This window comes from Dermacentor albipictus, unplaced genomic scaffold, assembly GCF_038994185.2.
Source record: "Dermacentor albipictus isolate Rhodes 1998 colony unplaced genomic scaffold, USDA_Dalb.pri_finalv2 scaffold_17, whole genome shotgun sequence".
Taxonomy (NCBI): Eukaryota; Metazoa; Arthropoda; class Arachnida; order Ixodida; family Ixodidae; genus Dermacentor; species Dermacentor albipictus.
In genome coordinates this window covers 8,907,242-8,931,698 of record NW_027225571.1, presented here as the reverse complement: position 1 = coordinate 8,931,698, position 24,457 = coordinate 8,907,242, and the positions used below count along the sequence as shown (strand labels likewise).

At 46.2% G+C, this 24,457-nt stretch overlaps 1 protein-coding gene across 1 annotated transcript in view; it reads right to left on the bottom strand.

The window, feature by feature from the left end:
* Window positions 1-4,048: 4,048 nt before the first annotated feature.
* LOC139052058 (uncharacterized) overlaps window positions 4,049-24,457 on the bottom strand; it is a 34,176-nt gene continuing 13,767 nt past the window's right edge. Inside the window, exons 9-10 of the mRNA XM_070529126.1 lie at window positions 6,299-6,550; window positions 4,049-4,405 (exon numbers count right to left, since the gene is read on the bottom strand). Coding sequence (XP_070385227.1) covers window positions 4,266-4,405; window positions 6,299-6,550 — 392 coding nt within the window. The 3' untranslated portion in view covers window positions 4,049-4,265. The remainder of the gene's footprint in view (window positions 4,406-6,298; window positions 6,551-24,457) is intronic.

Genomic DNA, 24,457 nt, shown 5'->3' with positions numbered 1-24,457 from the left:
CCGTTACGTCAAGACATGCCGAGACTGTCAGCGAGGCAAGACACCACCGACAAGGCCAGCAGGATTACTAAAGCCGATCGAACCTCCTCGTCGACCATTCCAGCAGATTGGGATGGATTTGCTGGGGCCGTTTCCGCCGTGAACATCCGGGCATAAGTGGATCATCGTGGCGACGGATTACCTTACCCGCTTCGCTGAAACTAAAGCTCTACCGAAAGGCACCGCAGCCAAAGTGGCAAAGTTTTTCGTCGAGAATATTCTGCTGCGACATGGTGCCCCAGAAGTCCTCATCACCGACAGAGGAACAGCGTTTACAGCAGAGCTCACCCAAGCCATTCTGCAGTACAGCCATACAAGCCACAGGAGGAGAACCGCCTACCACCCACAGTTGAATGGTCTCACGGAGTGCCTGAACAAGACCCTCACCGACATGCTAGCAATGTACGTCGACGTCGAGCACAAGACGTGGGACGCGGTCCTGCCGCACGTAACCATTGCTTACAACACGGCGGTGCAAGAAACCACACAGATCGTGCCGTTTAAGCTGGTTTACGGCAGGAACCCGACGACGACGCTCGACGCCATGCTGCCGCACGTCACCGACGAGGAGAATCTTGACGTCGCGACCTTTCTCCAGCGCGCCGAAGAAGCCCGACAACTCGCCCGCCTACGGATCAAAAACCAGCAGCGAACCGACAGCCGACACTACAACATCCGACGACGCTTCGTCGAGTACTAGCCCGGTGACCGCGTTTGGGTTTGGACACCTATACGCCGAAGAGGACTGAGCGAGAAGCTTTTGCGTCGCTATTTCGGACCGTACAAGATCATGCGACGTATTGGCGCACTGGACTATGAGGTCGTGCCAGACGGCATTTCGCTATCACAGTGGCGCCGCTCACGACCTGAAATAGTCCACGTTGTGCGACTCAAGCCGTACTACTAGCGTTAATGAACTTTGGGACTTCGCGTAACTGACCTTTGGACTTTGTTTCTTTTCGTTGTTTTGTTACTTTTGTTTATTAATTGTCCTTTTGGGTTTCGCTCTCTTACATTTGTAGCATCGGGACAATGCTTTTTAAGAGGGGGGTAATGACGCGTGTACTTCTTTATCTTTATCGGGCGACCACTTCTCACCGTCTAACACATGTTGTCGCATGTAAAAGAAGTTTCTGGAATGTTATCGATGGTTCCGTCCACTGTTTTTCACCGCAACTTGTGTAATCTGATTGCATGTATGCGCGACGGGAATAGTGTAGAACTTTGTGGAAGACACGCGGGTCCTAGCGGTTACCATAGAGAAAGGAATACAATAAGAGCGGACACTCCCATAGAGCCCAGCGGCCGAATTGACTGCAGCGCACCAAGCCGTCGATGTTAAAACCTGAATCACACTTCCGGTTTCGGTTTTGTGCGCGCGCGTTTTGAATTCTAGCTTGTGCGCGTCACGCCGGCTCCGTTTTTTTTGCTTTTGCAGCAAATATTTATTTACATATTTATTTTTTATTTATGAAATATTTATGTGCGAATTATTTTATAAAGTAAAATTGATTGCGAACGATCTTCACAAGCCTCCATTGAATATGGGCCACGTGCAATTTCATAAAGACGCAAGACACCTTGTGAAATGTGGAAAAATTAACGTTTATTTTATTCTTTGTAAATGCTCGTCGCGGGCTTTTTGTGCATTCATCCAGCGTTGTGGTACCAGGTAAGCAGCAGTAGTTTACGCAGGAAGCTCCACCAGACGACATGAGCTGAAAAAAATTACAAGCGTTATTTTGGTATTAACATCTAAGAATAATGCCTGTAGAGGCGAAGCGTGCGAAAGTGGTGAGTGGGTGGCATTACAAACAAAAGCAGTTCGTATTTACACACACGGCGTAGAAAATACCCGACTCATCCCAAGCAATACCGTAAATACCACAAACACATTCTAATTCCAAACATTCCCCTCTTCCCAATACTTATTTCCTGCACTTTAATGGCACGAATGCGCGGGCAACGGCACGTTTCGCGAACTTGGCTACAACCGACGCGATAGTACGCTACGAATACACAGAGGTGGCCACAACACAGGCTCTCAACCAGAGCATGCTGGACGCTCGCAGAATTTCTTCTACTCGCACTCAAGACAAAATGCGTGGGTGCCGTTCATAAGACAGAATTTTCGAGTTACTAGTTCCTGGCGTTTGAGCTCCTTGGCTTATCACTTCTGCGTTCTGCAGGCACAAGCAACGCACTCCCGTGTTATCACTCTTGACGATTGCTCGTCGCGTTTTCGACAAGCGTGGGTACCGAAAGAAGGCTTAAATTGTTGCGGGGACATAAAAATTGCGACAAATTTGTCGGAGTAAGATTCAGTGCGCGCCAAACTAACTCACCACGACCGAGCTGCTTTTCGCTGCGTCACAACAGGCGCGGCGAGCGGGCCTCATAACATAAAAGTATCGAAAATAATTTTCAACAATGTTGAGCGTCAGAGAAAGAAAAGCGCCATGAACTTGTCAGTGCATTAAAGCGCGAAACCGCGCACCACGGCCGAGCTGATTTTCGCTAACCGAGTCACAGTGCCAGGCGCACCCACTGTGCTCGAAAGGTGGCCCAAAAAGTAATGAAATTAGTTTCAATAATGTTGGCAGTCAGAGAAAGCGCCAAAACTTGTCGCAGTAAAATTCAGTACACACGAAACTGCGTCACAGCACCCTGTGCGACTAGCGTGCCCAAAAACTACCGAAATTAGTTAAAACAATATTGGGGCTTACAGGAAGCGTCGCAAACATCTCCCAGTGCGATTCTTTAATTCAAATTAACTGCTCCACGACGGCCACGCTGTTTTTCGTTAACTGCGTCACAAGTCTAGCCTAGATGCCGGGCAGTAAGCCTAATTGCTTGAAGTGCGTCGCAGACTGTCGAACAAAGTTTCTCACCTTGCCGTAGTCCAATAGTGCAGTGCTGCCTTGTCGAAGTTCCGAATGAACGCAATAATTCGCCGGGAGGCCACCAAACCAGGCTAAATCCCAAAATAGAAAAACAGTCAGACGGGTGACCAAACAGGCCAACGCTCAGATGCGCGGCCGGCCGCTCTCGCTTCGGCGGTGAGTCTGACGAATGACGTAAACATTTGGCTCGTCATTCGCCAGTTCGCCTGTCGCTAGGCAACGAAAAAAATCCGCAAAGTTTAACTGAATTTATACGAAGATATTTTTAATTTTCCGGGAAAGAATAAAAAAAAATAAAACAATTTCTGTTATTTTATTTCACATTCTTCTTTTTCTCGATGCTCGCGGCCCCAATTCGTCGATGTTAAAAGTATAGCGTGACGTGTTCCCTGTTTCCAATTTTCGCCGAGTGTCCGCTCTTGTTCAATCCCTTTCTCTATGCGGTTAATGTGGAACATTCGACGACTGATCTATAAAAGCCGACGCGCTTGACCCGCTGATCAGATTTTCGATGATCGCCGACTGTGTTCACCGCTATCGTTGTGCTTTAAATGTAGCCTGTCTTTGTGGGCACAGGTTCGCCCAATAAAAGCTTGCTTTGTCTTTCACAGTATTGCTACTGTGTTCTTTAACGTCACTGCCACGTGACAATATGATATGAAGAGCAAAGGTGATTGATCGTTAGCTTATAAATGAGTGTCGCATATCTGAGAGCTTGCACTAAGGGCTGGACATGGCCTTAGTTTGAGATCTAATATACTCTCAATGATAATAATGAATTCACATGTGACGTTTTAGACACAAGTTTGTTTTATTTGTGTAGGTAGGTACTTCACATGTTTTCATGACGTCAGTCCCGTAGTTCCTCTGTGTCTCGTGGGATCTCCAGTCGTCATCGGGCTTAGCGTGGTGCCTGCAGACTTTATATTAATTTGTGTAGTGCATTAGAGGAGCTGCAAATTTATTTAGGCACATGCCCAAGAGGTATTGAAAAGTGCGTTTAAAATCGTGCCTAATCGAGTTATTGGCACCGTTCAGCAGCAGAAGCTTTATTATAACATATAAAATGAAACCGTCACCTGTGTTCCAGAATTTAAAAGAAAATGCTGAGACGTAACAAAGTGCTGCGGTGGTTTAAATCGGTTTTCGCTCCGAAGTAAAAAAGAAAAACGCTGAGCCTCTGGATTCCTTTGTAGGGTTGCGGCAAATATGCAAGTTTTTTCGAAATTGTTCCATGAAGCGTGTGCATATATATCAGCGTTGATGCGTTCAGTATGGCGGTTAATCAGCGCTAGCATGCGCCTGAGGTGAGAAGCCGCAGCATTACTTGAGGTCGTTTTGGGTACGGAGCTGGACCAGCCAACTTACTAGCTCCTGCCTCACTAATTTTCCAATCTTGTTGCGTGGAATTGAATCGACGAGAGTGGCACCGCCTTCAAGCTGATGTTGTTTCGGCACCCTTTCTGCAAAAAAAAAAAGTGCTAAAGTTGACGTAAATCGGTGCAAAAGTGAGTAATATACACATATGACTTGCAAACGAGTTTTACCGAAGCCCGCAAAATGGAGGTAGATTCAAAAAAGGGAAATATTGTCAGGTGTCCGACAGTACAGCATGAAGCTACAGAGGAAACCCAACACGGGTTTCTCAGAAAGTCAGCTTCGCAGTTAAAACGTATACGATACTTCTGCTCAAATGACGTGGAATATTCCGCATCCCTCTGCTTCGACACAGTTTTTGTCGAATAATTCGGCCGAGCTCTGCGATCTGCAAGCCTCCTGATTAGCTCAGTGGTAGAGCGAATGCCCCGCAATGGCGTTGGTGCCCGGTTTGATCACTGGACAAAGACAGATATCTTGTTTGCTCCTTCATGAAAATTGCCCCTTTCATATTTGACTCGAGCGGCGCATGGTAGATAAAGGAGGACAGAAGTATTAAAGAGGACAGCATGCCGTGGCCAAACTGCAGTTAAAATTTTAACCTGAACGATAAGAATAAGGGGATGCGAGGGGCTCCATTCTTTTGTTAGTCGCAGCTACACGAAGGGAGAGATGGGGAAGCCAGAGAAATCCCAGGGAATATTAGTTGCTATGTTTATTGAAATATAGAAATAATGAGATATGTGGAAGTGGATGAAAAAACTTTCCGCTGGTGGAAGCCGAACGAAGATCCCCAGCATTAGGAGTGCCGTGCTTCACAAATTAAACTACCACCGCGGCGACATACTTCCGTTAACTTTATTGGGTATATATATTTGTGAACTCAAGAGCGTGTGTATGAATATAAACATGAACATTATCATATACGCCCTAAACAAACAGCCACGTGACAGATAATGCTTTAGACAAGACAGAAGTTCACAGGAAGATGGAGGCTTGAAGTGATGAGCAGTAGTCGAACAAAGAATGTCGCTGCAGCCAACGTTTCGACAGGGGATTGTCCAGGAGGACTTTTTTCTTGTCGAAACGTTAGCTTCAGCGGGATTCCTTCTTCGACTACTGCTCATCAGAAGAGGCTTTAGATATTCAAGCCCTAAATGCACTATAGGAAGGCCATGCATGAATGATCACGTTTAAATAAAGTGTTGTTGCGACTGCAGCGGCGTGTCTTTATGTCTCTGCCTTCCGTCATCTGTGGCGTATACCGAAATCGAAAATTATTGGTTAATAAATAGCCCAAACGTTAGTCCGCTTGCGTAATAGATTGTCAACGTTTAGGTGCTGATATAAAATGGTCGTATCCAACAATGAGAACAACAACGACAAAATTAAAAAGAACCAACCCCGGTTGCAATCCAAGAATGTGTTTGGCATGATTTGAGAACTGGTTATTTGTGGCACTATCTTGCACTATTTGTTACGGCTGGCACTACCCCTCACCGCCGTGCCTTACCAGTACGCGAGAGGCAAACGTTATTCGAGCGCCACTTCCACAAGGAGCGAAAGAGAGAGAAAGAGAATAAACTTTAGTCAAGAACTCCAGCGCGAGATCGACCGCTTTGTTCTAATTTATCATAGTTCTAATTTGTAGTGCTTATGCGGATTAAACGTTTGTTTCAGCAACCGAATTCGGATTTTTTTTTTTCCAAGATGGTCATATTTTTTCCGACCTGTTTTCTTCGTTTGCAGTTCCAGACGGCTGTTAAAACATGTTACAGCCTTCCTATACGGCACGTCAATTCAACAAAAGCAAGATGCGGTGCGTGATTTCACGACTCGTATGTTTGTACATGACTTGGTGCCCAACCAACATCGTCGATTGCCCCACACTTAGGGGGGGTCGATTCTTTGAAAAACAAAAGACGTATGGTGCACCGTTTCAAAAAGCACGGAGCTATAAAGAAGGCGCTTGTGCTAACCATTGACAAATCTGATGTAGTGCTCCACGTCAAGGTGCCTACTCGTTTTATTCGGCACGATCACAGCGTGAGGCAGCTGCCCGGCTTGCGGATGCGACAGGCCTACGACAGCGCAGTCCTTCACATCATCGCACTGTAGCAGGACGGCTTCAATATCCGCCGGTGCCATCTTTATGCTCCGGCAATAGATGAACTCGCTCAAGCGCTGTACGAGGTAGAGCCAGCCTTCATGATCGAAGTAACACTCGTCACCTGTAAGGGTGGATAAATGGCAAACTTGAGGGTAAGTTACCAGTTGTGATTGATCCAGTTAAGTTCGTGAAATAAACTAAGTTGTTTGCGTATCAATGAAGAACTGTCGGCAAGATGACCAGGCACAAAAAAAGCAGTGAGAACACCACCGAGCTCTGCAATAATGGAGAGAAAGATGAAAAAAAAGAAACCACCGAAATTGGGCGATTATTAATAAAACAAAAATTGGACGACGCTTAAGCTTCGCCTTCAAGAGTGGAACGCGACAGCGTTCCCGTCGACCCGCCAAGGGGTTTAAGACAATGGGCTACAGGGCAGCCATCACTTACGAGGCGCCCCGCATCGGACGCGGTGAGCGTCGAGCCATATGGTCGAGCAACGCGGCGATCGGCGCAGCAACGAAACGTGCGCCTGAGCAAGCGGAACGAACCAAAGAACCCGGTATCTCGGAGGGGGAAATGATGCACGCCAGCCAAACATCGTGATCGGCACGGGCAGAGAGATAGACAGATAGTGATCTAAAGAAAGGAAGGACGCTTGATTTTGCAGAGGGAGCAAGGCGAAGCGTTGTCAGGGGAGAGAGAGTCCGGGCAACCACCCCCCTCGCACCGGTCCTTCCACAGCTCCAATGCGCGCGTGGCGCGCCATCTGTCGAGGCAGCGCCCTACATGGAGAGGAGGGGGTCTTCTGTGTTTGCCGCAAGATGGCTCTGCGTGTGCGGAAAGCGCAGAAGAAATGCAGCGGAAACGCACTTCGCTACTCGTGTAATCGCGACTTCTGTAAGTTACGTTCATAATTACCTATATACACTGCAGTATAACTTTCCACGGCTCGTTTCGAAGGCAACACCGCAATCACTAGAGGCGCGTTTGTACCGCTTGGAAGCATCAAACTCGTGGCTCAGTGGTAGCGTCTCCGTCTCACACTCCGGAGACCCTGGTTCAATTCCCACCCAGCCCATCTTGGAAGTTGCTTTTTATTTATGAAGTGCCTGCCGTTATTTATCGCTCACGGTCAACGCCGCGGACGCCGACACCAACACCCGACGCCGACGACACCAACTTTTCTGCGACACGAGCTCCTTAACGCTATCGCGTTTGTACAATGCATGCCAACACCGGGCTCACCAGCTTGGTCTGTCCTATCTATGTAAAATGAGAATTCGTTTTTCTGGGCAACCACTGCACCAAATTTGGCGAGGTTTATTGCCTTTGAAAGAAAGGTTGAAGATCTAGTGACTGCTGGGTTCGGCCTTTTGATTTAGGTCGTAAATGTTTATTAAAAAGTGGCAAAAATCTAAAAATGGCAGAAAACGAAACTATCACATTTACAACGCTGTAACGCAGCAAAGAAGACTGATGTAACAATTATGTGAATTGCATCTAATAGTACATCTAAAGCGGGCAAAACTGATGTGTTACACATGAATCTAAAATAATTTAGTAACATGTAAATACAGTTTTCGCAGAACCCTTGTACACAACGTAACAATGTCACGTAAGATATGAGACGACATTTCAAATTTGTCCGCTTTCAATGATCTAGTGGATGCCGTTCACAGAACTGCGATATCTGTTCTTGGTGCATAGCTATTAATTTATAAAATTCGTGCTTCTATTTTTTTAAGCTTCCGAATTTTTTGAAAATCGTTTTAACGAAATTTAGGCCCTAAGTCGAAATTCTGCTTTGAGCAGTCACTAGAATTTAACTTTGTCTCGCAAATGCAAAAAGATTCATTAAAATCGGTCCAGGGGTTATCTCAGAAAAACGCTTTTGCTTTTTACATGTATTTGAATAGTCCGCGTCGGAGTTGGGCCCGAGCTAAAGCTTCCTCTTAAGATATGAGGTATGCTCTTCTCGACTAATTACAAAGGACTTGCACACTTTGTGTGCTGACCGCTCTAGCATCAAATATGCCAGTGGAATAAAAAATAAAACAAAGAGTCATAAATATAACAAATAGTGTTCATTTTGAGCTGTTGGGGTGTCATTTGAGCAATTCAGTGTTTCGCAGTATCATATTTACGAGAGCGCAGGCGCTGCTTCTGCACTTCACGGATGAGGCTGGACTTGAGCTGCTGTACACGATGCAAAGCAGAAGAGTGGGTCTAAAAATTAATCTGCAGAAAACAAAAGTAATGTTTAACAGTCTCGGAAGAGAACAGCAATTTACAATATGCAGCGAGGCACTGGAAGTCGTAAGGGAATACACCTACTTGGGACAGGTAGTGACGGCGGATCCGGATCATGAGACGGAAATAATCAGGAGAATAAGAATGGGCTGGGGTGCGTTTGGCAGGCATTCTCAGATCATGAACAGCAGGTTGCCATTATCCCTCAAGGGAAAAGTATCTAATAGCTGTGTCTTACCAGTACTCACCTACGGGGCTTAAACCTGGAGGCTTACGAAAAGAGTTCTACTCAAATTGAGGACGACGCAACGAGCTATGGAAAGAAGAATGATGGGTGTAACGTTAAGGGATAAGAAAAGAGCAGATTGGGTCAGGGAACAAACGCGAGTTAATGACATCTTAGTTGAAATAAAGAAAAAGAAATGGGCATGGGCAGGAGATGTAATGAGGAGGGAAGATAACCGATGGTCATTAAGGGTTACTGACTGGATCCCAAGGGAAGGGAAGCGTAGCAGGGGGCGCCAGAAAGTTAGGTGGGCGGATGAGATTAAGAAGTTTGCAGGGCCGGCGTGGCCACAATTAGTACATGACCGGGGCTGTTGGAGAAATATGGGAGAGGCCTTTGCCCTGCAGTGGGGTAACCAGGCTGATGATGATGATGACACGATGCGGGGCGGTTGTGCTAGAACATGGTGGAAGGCGATCGCAGTTTTTTCCAATGAAACTAACGTTGGTCGGCAGTGTTAGCACACTGGAGGTTTATGACGCCTTTCGCTTTTCTTTTATTGCGATAGCAATTATATGGATACTCCAGGTGAATTTCCACCGTCGTCGTCGTCGCCCTAGCCTTGGCCGTGATATCCAATATAAAGCCCAAGTGCGATAAGATTGCGGCCGTGCACCGTATGCTGTACGTGCGAGGGAAAGCTCGCGAAAGTGAGCCGATAAGGATGGCGGCGTAAAGCGTCGGTGTTTTTCGCGTGCGCAAGGCAGAAAGGCAGGGAGGGTGTGCGCTGTCTTCTTACGTGAGCACGGAATGGGGGAGGGGCGGCTTCGGGGAGAGGTGCGCGCGCGAGGAGGAAGGTGGGGATGGGACAGGTTAGTGGACATCTGCTGCGGCTGCGGCGGCTAAGCGCGGCTGTGCGCCACTTATCTTGGAGGGTATTCTGCGATGGGTTCGAAGACTAGGAGACTCGATGTAGCCGATGGCTTCGTGTGCGCTGTGTTCTTGCGCACTTCGTTCGCATTCAAGCGAGAGGCAATAGGAATTCGCGCGCCGCTGCTGCCATTCTTGATCACGCCAGCGTCCTGACAGCGAGTGTCCGCCGTCATCGGGTGATATGTGTTCGTGTTTGCCTATGCGCGCATGACAACTTGCGTGTTTTTTTAGTTAGTAACCGACTGTTTCCAACAGTTCACGCACCTGATAATACTACTAATCTTTGCTTCATATAGCTGTCTAATAATTTGAATCAATGCTTCCCCTTGCGTGTCAAACTGCGAGTTTTCGTTAATTAGCGAAAATAGTAAGAGGAAGCGGTGAGCGAATTTTCATTAGCCTCTACCGTACGTACCAACCGATACGAGATAAAGTATAGGGGTAGGTAATTGTTATGCGTAAGTAAAACGTGAGATTGACTGGGTGAAGGGAAGTGAAAGTGGACAAAAAGTGAACTTGCGTCAGCTGAGAGTCGATTCCATATCTGGTTTTATTTCGATGATTAGAAAGATTACAGGATGTTCATATACAGACGGATGTCCCGAAGTCAAAGAGTGCAATGGGACCTCCTTTACAAACTAAGTGTAATAAAGCACAGATTATCGCAGTTTCAACAATAGTTAACAACGAAGAATTAGAGGTTTTAGTATGAATAATATAATTAAAGAATTAAATGTGCATATATAAAAGGCTTATAAAATACACTGCATTATATAATGTCGCTAAACACAAATATATTAACAGTATAAATTACATCACGTACAAAGCATAATTGGCCAACTCGAATACATATGCATGACGAGCACATGGAGCAGCAATCTAATGGTATGACAATGCAAATGAAATGAAGGCAAATTGAAGGAATGATTATGAGTAGGAAGTAGGCATCAGTAGTGGACAGAATATATTCTCATAGTTGTTTCTTCAATTCGTGTATTTTAAGTGTTCTTATATCGTATGGTAGTGTGTTCCAGAACACGACAGATGAAAAACGGGCGCTCCGCTTGTCATAATTAGTATATATTTTGGGTAAAATGAAGTTCATATTTAGGCAAACCTGGTATTATTGGTATTTATTAGAAAATATTGTGGTTTCAAGCAATCGCATCGTCTGTAATTGATTTGTCGGCACAAAAAACGTACTGGGATTCTATTTAACGAGTTTTGTGACAAAAAATGTGATTAGTTCGTAAAAAATATGCGGCGTTGTGGTTGTATGGGCTAAATGTAATTATCCTAATAGCCTGATTCTGTAGGATATTATATGAGCTTAAATGATTTACGTAAGTGTTTGCCCAACAAGTGAAGCAGTAGTTAATGTGGGAATGAAACGAAAAGTGTAAGGAAAGTAGTATTTGATGCTTAAATACGTTTTGTGTTCTTAAAAGCACCCTGATCCCATAAGGTAATATTCTGCTTTACGTTAGACATTTGTTCAATGAATTTAAGATTTCTGTCTACTTGTACACCAAGATGATTACAGGAAAAATTGCAGGGGCAGGACTGGCGGCCAAAAAATTTGAAGGAATGGAGTGAAGTATTCGTTGGTGGGAAGTGAATACACCTAATTTTGTTTCTACGGGTTCATCTGTAGCTGGTGAATATGGCACCACTCCAGCATGCTGTATAAACCACCATTATATTATAAGGTTAAATGTTGGAGTTGTAAGACATTTATCGGAGTTAATGATAGCAGCTTCGTCTGCATAAAGTGTACATTTCGAAGTGTACACTGTTGGACCAGTTTCGAAGAAGAAAGGCAGTTATGCAAATCATTGACGTATATCGAACATAGAAGCGGACCCAATATGGAACCCTGGGGTACGCCAGTATTGGTGAACATTGTTTTGGAATGAACGCCTGAAATAATGACTACCTGCATTCTGTATGTTAGGTATTTTTTTGTGATGGAAGTCCTGGACCGGTAATTCCTAATCATTGCAGCTCATGAAAGAAGATATGATGATGTATTTTATCAAACCCTTTGCTAAATCCACAAATAGAGAAACTGTATAATTACCGTCATCGACAGCGAGTTTTAGTTGGTCGGTTAGCGCAACAAGAGCAAGTTCATGCGAGTAACCCAGGCGAAAGCCGTATTGGAATGGTGAGAGAAGGTTGAATATTCTAAAGTAATTAGGTTAGCGGTTTTCAATAAGCTTTTCAATTACCTTGCTCAAAAAAGTTAGTACACAGATGGTGCGATAAGGGGAGATTAAAGAGCGCTCACGTTTCTTAAAGAACGGAGAGATCCTGACTTGTTTAGGTTCCTGCGGGGAACTGCCCCATTTAAACATGATGTTGATAATGTCTGCAAGGATATCAGTTATTAAGGGAGAAATTACCTTTTTGTGGCGACGGTGTAATTTATCAATGCAGGAGCCGGTTATTTCCATGTTGTTCATAACGTTTACCGCTTCTAGGATGCAGTCAGAAATTAAAAGAATGACTGTTACAGGCGGTGGGGCACGGGATTGTCATGGGCAGGTGTGTGTATACAATCACTCTAAAAAAGAAATAGGCGAACGCATCAGCTATTTATTTGGCGGTTTGGAACACCTTGCCCCGATGAACAATTTTTGTTACAGTTTCGCGATTATTTGTCCTATTTAGGAAGGAGCTCATAATTTATCATTTCTTTTTGCCTCTTGACCGCATTCCAAGATTTGCCTTTCATACCATGTTTTTTTGCTTCTTTTTTTCAATGTGGCAGAAAGCTGGTGAGAAAACTTCTTGTACCGAATGGTTAAGTCATTGTTAAATGGTTGTCGCTTGGTTTTCTTGTAAAGGTTATTTTTTTTTTTGCGCATAAAGACTATGAGCTTATCCGACATCCACGGATCCTGAGGCGATGCGAATTTCTTTTTGCATTTAGTTTAATGGCAATGACGATCGAAAGAGGACTTAAGCATACAGATAAACAATTGAAAATGTTTTTTGTGGATTATTTGTAGAAAAGATGGGCGACCAGTCAAGATTCGACATGGATTCAAGGAATGATTGTTTGTCTAGTAAAAACTTCACGTAAGTGACTTTTTCGGAGCCATGAGTGTACTGAAAGTCCAGAAATATAGGATAGTGATCAGTTGTGTCAGTCATTAGAACACCTGCATCTGGTGGATATGCCAAAATTAATAGTGCATGGTAGTGCATAGTGCACGGTAAGCATTTAAGACAATCAGAATAATTTAAAACGTTAGGAAACGTAACGTCAGCGAGGTTAATGTTGATTTCACCTATAATTATAACATGTTTGTTTTCATTTGCTGGTATTCCCACAACATCATGGAGAGCAGCGCAGAAATATATCGCCGATGAAGAGGGTGAACTATAGGGGCAACCAGTTATAAGGTTTTTGTTAGCTACCTTAAAGAAGTCATTTTTAAGTTAAATCAAAACGCCTCCACAAGTAATTACGTTAGGCATAAGATCGTTCCTTCGCTTGTATGTAATATATATATATATATATATATATATATATATATATATATATATATATATATATATATATATATATATATATATATATATATATGTATATATATATATATATATAGCGATGCGCCACCATCGCTGCTGAACGTACGATTGGAGTATTCCGCAACGAAATTAAAAAAGCATAAAAGGTGTCTCTGGTGGTGTGGTCACCCAACCAAGTTTCAAATACTCCGATGACTGAAATTGGGGAGGTGAATGTATAATATGTCTTTCACATTATGGGTGCGGTGCTTTAACAGATAAGCCATCACGGCAGCTATTACTCCCGTCCGCTTTCTTGAGTTTTTGTGCATGTGTGCAATATTAACTGGGTATAAGAGAGATTGTCTCCTTGTCTGACCCTTTATTTATAGGTATCTTCCTCCTTTTCTTGTGGAGAATTAGGGTAGCTGTGGAAAGATATTTAGACAAGCGTCCTGTATTCCTTGATTACGTATTGCCTCTATGACTGTATCTCTATTCAATCAAATGCCTTTTCGCTATCTATGAAAGCCATATAGAGAGGCTGATTATACTCTGCGGATTTCTCGATTACCTGATTCATGACATGAGTGTGATCCGTTGCAGAGTATCCCTTCCTGAAGGCAGCCTGTTCCCATGGTTGACTGAAGTCCAGTGTTGCCCTCGTTCTATTGGAGATTATCTTGGTGAATATTTTATATAATATTGGAAATAAGCTAATGGGCCTATAATTTTTCAATTCTTTAACGGCTCGCTTTTTGTGGATTAGTATAATGTTGGCATTCTTCCCGTTCTCTGCGACCCTTGAAGCCGAAAGACAGTTTGTATAAAGACCCCGTCAATTTTTCGTTTCACTCTCGCTTCACACTTCATTGCGTGCTTGGAAGAAGTATTCAAATTATTAAACTGGGAAGGCTTAGGATTGAAGATCAACGGTAACTATCTCAGCCACCTTCGGCTTGCAGATGACATGGTCCTGTTCAGCAACACTGGGGATGAGTTACGACAAATGATTGAAGACCTAAACAGTGAGAGTGTAAGAGTGGCATTGAAGATTAATATGTAAAAATTATGGGGTTTTACGTGCCAAAACCACTTTCTGATTATGAGGCACGCCGTAGTGGGGGACTCCGGAAATTTCGACCACCTGGGGTTCTTTAACGTGCACCTAAATCTAAGTACACGGGTGTTTTCGCATTTCGCCCCCATCGAAATGCGGCCGCCGTGGCCGGGATTCGATCCCGCGACCTCGTGCTCAGCAGCCTAACACCATAGCCACTGAGCAACCACGGCGGGTGATTAATATGTAGAAGACAAAGATAATGATCAATAGCCGGGCAAGACAACAAGTGTTCAGGATCGCCAGTCAGCCTCTAGAGGCTGTGAAGGAGTACGTTTACATAGGCCGATTACTCACAGGGGACCCTGATCACGACAAGGAAATTTACAGAAGAATAAAAATGGGTTGGCGCGCATACAGCAGACATTATCAGATCTTGACTGGAAGCTTACCATTATCATTAAAAAGAAAGGTGCACAATCAGTGCATTCTACCGGTGCTAACATATGGGGCAGAAACTTGGAAACTGACAAAGCTCGAAAACAAGTTAAGGACCGCGTAAAGAGCGATCAAACGAAGAATGTTAGGTTTAACGTTAAGAGAGACGAAGAGAACGCTGTGCATCACAGAGAAAACGAAGATAGCCGATATTATAATTGACATTAAGAGAAAAAAAATGGAGCTGAGCAGGTCATGTAATGCGTAGGTTAGATATCTGGTGGGCCATTAGGGTTACAGAATGGCTGCCAAAAGAAGAAAAGCGCCCTCGAGGACGGCGGAAGTCTAGTTGGGGTGACGAAATTAGGAAATTCGCAGGCGCCAGTTGGAATCGGTTGGCGCAGGACAGAGGTAATTGGAGATCGCAGGGCCAGCCAGTGTGACCAGCCTTCGTCCTGCAGTGGACATAAAATAGGCTGCTGCTGCCGCTGCTGCTAATCATGATGATGATGATGACAACGATGACGACGACAACGAAAATATTAACTGTGGAAGTGTTAGCCGGCGCCGCTAGTGGACACGGTGAAGAATATGAAAGATCATGCTACCCGCAGGCTTCAGGTAGCACGCGAGCTTAAGAGCATGCAGCTGGCCAATAAACAGTGTTATATAATTTGCTAACTCGAGACGGCCCAATTGGACGCCCTGGCTAGGCAACGACGCGAATATTAAAGGAATATGTGCTGCTCGATTATTTTTTTTAGTCGAACCATGTGGAAAAAGAGGCACAAGTATAACACACAGGTCAAGAGAATAGATTGGTGGGCTAGTTGGTACTGCATAACTTGAAGAAAATCGAAAAAAAAAACTTTTGTTTAAGTTTTACTTGTCTTCGACGTTCGCTGCTTGGAGTGACTCAACGTTTTTAGAGTGAGAAGGCGTATGCATTGAGTCTTTCCTCGCGCCTCTGTTTACCGACCTATTTCTCGCTCATTACGATAAGATTCTGTGCACTAGTCTGAAAGGATCAGAGGATGCAAAAGTTTTTAGGTATGTCAATGATTATCTAGTATTTTTACAATGTCACAATGAATGCTTGGCTTCTGCCACGTCTGGTGTTTGTTCAGGTTTTCGCAAGTACCTCCAACCTCTTATTTTGTCATGTGAAGAGCCTGTTAATAGTTCCATTACGTTTTTAGATCTTGTGCTTGTTTTCTCAAACAGTCATGTGTGTTGGTGCTATGAGCCCCGAGGGAAGAAAGCCATTCTACCATTTTCATCAGCGCATTCCAAATAGTTAAGCGGGGCATCATTAATGTTTGTTTTAAAAATGATATTCTAAAATCCTGCCATCACCTGGTACGCAGAAGCTTCGCAAACCAAGTTTCGTGCCTAATCGCAGCTGGCTACCCCTTGCAAATGCAGACAGCCACGGTTGGCAGCATGTTAAGAAAACAAGGTGATCACCCGGATCCCGCTGCCCAACAGAGCAGAGAGAGAAAAGTTGTGGTCATGCCGTACTTGCACTAAGCTAGCCATAATCTGCAGGAAATTGGAAATCGTGTTGCCGATCACGGTCGTCTTTCCAGCCCCTTTGAAAATGTCTGGTTTGTGAGCGAAAGCTAACATTACTACAATGAGGCGCCATAACTGCATTAAAAAAAACACGAAGAAGAGTGTTTCGTGAAAGCATGAAGGGAGTCGTGTTCCGTGTTCCTTTAGACTGCGGGAAGGAATATATTGGTCAGACGCGAAGGTGCCTCAAGGATCGCTTACGGGAACATCCGAACAATGTTAATAATATGGTAAAGGCTTGTCATCTAGCCGCACACTGCCCGCGTTGTGACTGTAAACCCTTGTTCGACAAATCACAAGTGATATCTAGAACCCAGATCAAGTCACTAGGGAGATCATCGATGCATTAGAAACGATTAAAAATGATAACTCTGTAAGTTGTCCAACTGTGTCGCTGTGAAAAAAATGATTTTGCCGGCAAGAAATCTGTGCGACAGTGGCTTTTTTCTTCCAGTTGTACGATGGTATATATGTGGTAACCATGTGCAATAAACATTCAGTTGTTAGTAGCGCTGTGTCTTCGTTGCCTTCTGGTGTCCTCGTGTTTTTTTTTGTGCTTTGCCTTAAATTATAATACACAGTATTTTCATAGATTGAGTGGTGTTATGAAGCTATTAATCGCCTATTTCATTACGCGTGTCATTGTTACATAAAAAGGAACGCTGTATAACTAAACAATACAGATGTGGAAAAAGAATGCTTGAGAGGAAGCATTTTTCAATAATGAAATAACCTTCACCACGGTGCTTCATCCACCACTACTCGGGAAATCAGTTACTTCAAGCAATTGTCCTAAGAATTTCAGCATATTTAGGCATCACACACACGCGCACACACACACACACACACACACACACACACACACACACACACACACACACACACACACACACACACACACACACACACACACACACACACACACACACACACACACACACACACACACACACACACACACACACACACACACACACACACACACACACACTGTTAGGATCGGTCTGCAGGGGTACTGCTCTGCCAAGCTATTTCAGCCCGCTGCATGTGCTTCGATCGACCCGCGGTGGTGGCGCCCTTCACAGAACCAGCGAGAACGACAGCGCTAACCAACCATGAACTTCCTTCAGAGAACTGCGGACTACGGCAGCGTTAATCCACCATGCGCCTGGTTCGGAGAATTGGTGACGACAGCAGGGCGGGCCACGTTTGGCACCCAGCGTATTGTTGGTTGATTTGCCAGGTCTTCATGGTCTCTCTCGGCAGCAAGAAGAGCTTCCCTAACAAAAGGAGCTTTTCGGTACGTGGACCCCAGGATTCGTCAGAGTCTGCTGACACTGGTGGCATATAAATAAATAAATAAATAAATATATATATATATATATATATATATATATGCATATATATATATATATATATATATATATATATATATATATATATATATATATATATATATATATATATATATATATATATAGGTATCCGTCCATCCGCGGCAGCGGCGGCGGTGTCCATGCGGGGGAAATGAAAAAAGAACCAGAAAGGTCGACTTCGCGTATAGCGTTCGCCGCAAGCATTTTCCGGTAGAGATTATGGTTGCATAAGCTGCAGTTGTTGCGAATCGACGACGCATAGGCCAGGCATATTTAGCACTCCCGAAGATCAGCATGAACATGATCAGCGAGCGCAAGAATAGCAACGTCAATATGCACAAGAGCGTCGTGCTCACGGTCGGCAGGAACCAGCTCAAGGCTACGTCACATTGGTTTATCGGATCAGGTGATACCACAGCTTCGCCGGCCAACCACCTTCACTGCGTGGGGTAGAGTCCATTTTTTTTACAGCGAGACTGTTAGCCTCTACTTGGGCGCGATTTTTCGGCCTGTACTCACCAAAAAACAGACTCAAACAGCTGAAAAGTAGTTTGTGTTTGAGTTTCCACGTAACAGAACTTTGTTTTCAAGTATATAGGAAGTACAATCCGATGCTATCATGCTTGAAGGTTGTGCGGAAGTCGTACTTTGTGCATTTTTCTGAAGCAATTTACTTTTAGACATTCACTTACTTCAATAAGGCACTTGCGATTGGTGGAGGGCTCAGAAAAATGAGGATGTATGCTGCACTTTCGCACACGTGCATGCACGCGTGAAGTACGTCGCTTGTGCTGGCGGTGCTTTTATAGTGTTCTAACGTCGGCAAAAGCTCCGCTGTACATCCACTTTCACGGGCTGGAATAGGGAATGAGAGCGGAATGCTGGAATGGGGGCGGAATTTTTTAGAGCACATATCTTGGGCGCTCGTTCCTGCGTTTCGTGTCGGCGTCGTCCCTCAGCGTCCTCCCTCGGCGTAACCAAGCGAACAAGCATAGCGAAGGATGAAAGAGCGAACGCGGAGCGCAGCGGAGGATGAAAGACGGTGGTAGCGAAGGGAGCTGTATCGCGTGTACTGCACACGATGGTGGCCGCAAGAAGAATGCTTCATTGAAAACAAAGGAACGTATCTATAGCCGCACTTGCGCACAACGTCACTCTTGGTTGCGCACAGTGTTCCTCTCTTGGTAGCCCGTCGCATCCTCATTTCTTTGAAGACTGAAAACACTGAACACAGAAAACATCGATGGGTGTAGCAGTCGGCGCTCCTAGGCTGTTTCAGTCCTGTGGAATCCGTGCGTGTAGACCAGTTAATCTCGTGGTCTTCGGGGTCTGGTGGATCGCCACCCTGAATCTGGAATGTTTGGCGGGGCTGATGTGCCGGCTAGCGATCGGTCCTGTGCGACCTGTGGAGGTTCTAGCCGCTGCTGTAAGACTGCGCTCGGAGATGAATCGGGGCGTCGTCGCAGTCGCCCGCCTGGTGACTGCGACAGAACGCTTCTGGTATTTTGCGCAGGTGCTGTCTATTTCGACGAAAAACCTAGCCATCCTCTGCCAGAACCGTGTACGATCTTGGCGCCACGAGATCTTGCATTTGCGACTTGGTTTCCCACCTAGCATTACCGAGGATGCGGACGGCGTCTCCCTTCTGTAGTGGAGGTACTGATCTTTCTGTGGTCCTTGCTGGAACATGTTTTTGGACGGGGCCTGAGGGCAACGCTGAAATATTTACAAGCAGCATCATGAGAATTCGTCCCATTAGCAGTTCTACTGCCGACCGGCCATCCTCGAGAGGACACACCCTGTAGTTGAGAAGATTCAAATAAAAGTCATCTCTTTTGATCTCCGTTTTGCCCAGAAGCCGCTTGACCACTTGTACGCCTTTCTCAGTGATTCCATTGGACCTGGGAAAACGGGGACTTGAGGTTGTATGCACAATGTCATTACGAGTCGTAAAATCTTTAAACTCTTTTGACTCAAACTGCAGGCCGCCGTGACTGCAAACGTCTAGTGGTGATCTATGCCTTGCAAATATCTGCCGTAGGTTATGAATGACAATGGTTGAAGAGGTCTCCTTGAAGTGCTCGACTTCTGGAAAATTAGAGTAGGTGTCATAGACAACCAAAAACTGATTTTCGGCGTGTTGAAAAAGACCTGTGTCAATTCTGGGTAGCGGAAAGTCTGGCACAGTTCGCAAGAACAGCGGCTCCGTCAGGCTGTCGATAAGGAAACATCTTGCAGACATCACACCTGTCGATGAAATGGGCCATATCTACTGACATTCCTGGCCAATGCATCTACTTATTGGGCCTTCGATTTGCATTTTCCTAAGCCGAGATGTCCTTGGTATTCCCATCGCGTCATCTCTGTTTGCATGCTTGCAGGTATGACTATTTTGGTTCCCCTGAGAAGTACTCCATTGACTACAGAGAGCTCAGGTGCGAAGGACTTAAGCGCACTTTCTACAGGTGTTGAAGACTGCAGGCTGGAGATGACGTCTTGCGCCGTTGCATCACGGACCGTTGCTGCCTGCAGACGGGATAGGGTGGCTGGTCCAATAATGGCAGTCAGGGCGCCCACGGCATGAACTTCAACGCCCATTGTGCCTTTTTCTAATTGTTCCTGTGATGGGATCCTTGGCAAGGTGTCAGCAGCAACCAGTTTGTTGCCTGAAACATATTGGAAGTTGAACTCGCATTTAAGCAGTCGAAGAAATAGGCGTGCAGTCGCGGTGGCATGTCAGCTTTTGATTCTGTTGAAATCGCCAATAATGGGTCGTGGTGAGCTTCGATAACGATGTCTTCCAATGAAATATCCATTAAACCTTTCACAGCCGAACGTTATGCCCAGGGCCTCTTCATGAGTTTGGGCGTGCCCTCGTTGGGTTTCTGTCAGTGCTCGCGACGTTTAGCCTACTGGGCCCCAATCTCGTCCATGTTGTTGGGAAAGCGCTGCTCCTAGTGCAAATGCTGACGAAGCTCGGTATCAAAGACAGCTAGGACTGGTTCTTCTGTCAGCATCCTTTTGAGCTGCTCCCGCTCATGCTCGTGAACATGCGCTCACTCGAAAACTGTGTCGTTTCTAATAAGGCTGCGCAAGGTCGAAGTGTGGGCTGACAACAGCGGCCAGTAGTTCCCGAAACAGTTCATGGTGCCAAGCAAGCGTTGGACGTCTTGGTAGTTGGCGGAGGGTGGTTTAAAAGGCACTTTTAACAGCGGAGCTGTTTAAGCTTGCGCTCTAGCCATGTCCGGCGACCGCTCGAAACTAGGCACAACTATGGAAAGGGATGTGGAGAGGAGGAATGGCTGGGCGATAGGCGAGACATAGAGGCAACAGCTAGGAGCGCGCGTGGCACAGGTGTTCGCTGAGTAGGCGCGCAGTGGGGGAATGGCTGCGCCTAGCGATGACCTATGCTCTGACCTGCACGTGTACTCCTAGTTGAGAGACGCGGCGTGCGCCGGCGGGATCAGTGTCTGATCCACCAATAAGATGGGCAGACCCAAGAAGGTGCTCTCTCCCAAAGAAGACGAGAAGCAACGGCGAAGGAGGAGGAGGAGGCGACCAATAAGAGGCCACGCAGGGCGCGAGGAGGCGAGGCGATGGGGAGATGTTTCTGTGTGGCGCACCGCTTCAAAGGATGGAATCCGCTCCGCCTGAACGCCAGCGGGTGCTTGCACAATAGCGGCGTTTACATGAATACGACAGAAGCGTATCGTATCAACTTTCAAGCGTATCGCATCTCATGTAAACGAGGTAATTCGCTAGGAAGGCGTATCGCATCCAATACGCCAAACAAGGGTAGTTTGAGACGGAGAATGCGCATTTCAGCGGCGCATGTAAACGGAAGCGTATCGCATCAGGAATTATGGGAAAGCATTCGCTGCGGGATTACAACCGGCCAACCAACCAGCGGCGCGGGCGTATGGCAGCGGAAGCATGTTTACCGGAAGTAGGAGGCTCATTTTGAAATGTGACACCAGATGGCGCTAGCTTGCCAGCCAGTGAGATGCGCATACATGTAAACGGAGGTGCACCAGTGGAATGCGATACGGCAAGATAATACGATACGCTTCTACCGAATCCATGTAAACGCGGCTAATAATGCGGTCAAGGAATCGGCGGTGGCGCCGACGGCCTCCTCCACCGCCGCTGCTACTTACGTAACATGGCGGCGGCTGCTGCTGCCTCAGCGACACAGCGACACCGTTACTTGCAGACTTCGCAACCTAGCGGTGCCACCACCTTAAATGTTCACGTCCGTCACCCCGTATTTCCTCCAAATGTAGTTCGCAGTGGGTGCCCTTCGATTTGCCGTCCCGGACGCACTTTTACAACTGCTAGCAAGTACAGCGGGGCATGGCGTTTCTCGAGGAGCTCCACGTTTTTGTGCAGGCGTGAGTAATACCGCGTGCGAGAGAGGAAATCTGGGGGCCTTTGCTCCTTGGATATCTGACTCTGCCTAGGCACAACGGTAAAGAACTTTCTTTGCGCGTGTTGCAAGCGTTTGTCCCTAGCCGTGCGGGCGTTGCGGAGTGGGGTGGCTGGCTGCGGGCGCGGTGAAATAGGTGAAGAAACGGGAACTGGCGTCCCATTGATGATCGCTGTGTGTGAAGGTGCTGCGGACAGACTTTCTGGCGCGTGCGGAGCGCTGGTGCTGAGTCAGTCATGCCGGATCATAATATTGTCGTGCCTTACGGCACTCTAACTCTAAAAAAAAGCACATCACTGATTTTCCCGGGGTAGCGATAGGGGCCGTAGTAGAGTCTGGGCCTACTTCTGGATTTTTCAGGAGCATTTTTAGTGGTCCCCTTTAAGTGAAATAAACGAACAGCACCTTAGCAACCACGCTTGAACGCGATTGCTTGATGTCACCCCGTGAAGATTATTGGCTTTGCGTTTCATCAACGTTAGGTTAGATCAGCTTAGGTTTAGGTTAGGTTAGGTTACGCTACGTTAGCTTAGCGTAAAAGGCGTTAGAGTGGCGTGGCGTATTCTCACAGCGGTTACGCCGTGCTGATTATTGTCTTTGCGTCTCGGCCACGTTAAGTTAGGTTAAGTTAACGTCAGCTTAGGTTGGGTTAGGTTAGGTTAACGTCAGGGTAGGCTAGGACAGCGTAAAAGCCATTAGGGTGGCGCGAGGCATTCTCATAACGGTTACATCGTGAGCATTATTGTCTTTCTACCTCGCTAGGTTAGGTTAGCGTAAAACCAGTTAGGGGGTTCGCAGCCTATTCTCATAGCAGTCGCAGGGGCGTCGATCGTCACCGGCACCCTTTCAGCCGCTCGCGTTCAACCGCGGTTGCTAAGGCATTCCTACTAGATTTTCAATATATGCGGACCGGCCTCTTCCACGGTCCCTACTGCTCCCAAGGAAACATCTGAGATGTTATCACCTGTTTTACCGCGTCGGCAGCCAGGGTCCAAACGTAAACAAACTGGACCCCATTCCGCAATGCCGGCACACCAAGGGACAAACGCATACAACACGCGCTAAGGAATAAGGAGTAAAAGCCTCCCCCCAACACATTTTCTCTCTCGCACCCACTCTTACTGGCGCATGCGCGCAAACGTCCGGCGCCTCCGCAAGTGCCACGCCCCGCTGTACTTAAGAGCAATTGTATAGTCGTGTCCCGGGCTGGCTCAGGACTGTCCGAGTAGCTGCGTACACCAAGGCTCATTGACTATCTCTACCATTTTCTTGACCAAGTGACACCAACGCACCACGTGATAGTGCCCTACTGGGCCGACCAGCGGTGGAGGTGAATCAGTCCACACGTGGGTTGATATATTTGGGGCCGAGCCGCGGCGGAGGTTAAGCAGTCTTTAAGCATTCCCCATACGTGGGCGGAACCCGAATATAGTGCATCACCGGGTGGACCCGCGGTGGAGGTGAAGCAGGCTTTAAGCACTCACCATAAGTGGGCCGATCCCTAATATTGTGCATTACCGGGCCGACCCGCCGCAGAGGTGGAGCAGATTTTAAGCGCTGCCCATATGTGGGCCGATATCGAATATAGTGCAAAATTGGGCCGAGGCACGGCGAAGGCGAAACAGGCTTTAAGGACTCCCCATACGTGGGCTGATTCCGAATATAGTGCATTACCGGGCCGAACCGCGGCGGAGGTGCAGTTCGCCATTAAGGGCCCCACATACACAGCTTCGCTGGTCATCCTTCTTCACAAAGTGGAAGGGCGCTAATATTTTTTTATCAGGTCAGGATTGCGCTCATTACTTGTGGAACTAATCTTATCACTCAAGAAGCTGATTTCCGTTTGTCCAAAAATGCATTCAAAGTTAGGAGATAGAAAAAGAATTTCAACAAGAGGGGACACTCGGCGAAAACTGGCAGCAGGAAATACGTCACGCTAGTTTTAATGTTGACCATTTGCTGCCGCGAGCATAGAAAAAAAAAGGATGTGAAATAAAGTTAACAGACATTGTTTTCTTTTTTTTTATTCTCTGCTGGGAAAACTAAAATATCTACGCATAAATTAAGTTATACTTTGCGACTTACTTTTCTAGCGTTACCGCGACAGGCCAATGACGCGCCAGATACATGCGTCTTGCGTGAGACACACGCCACCGAAGCTAGCGTGGTCTGCAGCGCATGTGAGCGTGTTGGTTTGTTCGGCAACCCGTCTACCTGTTTTT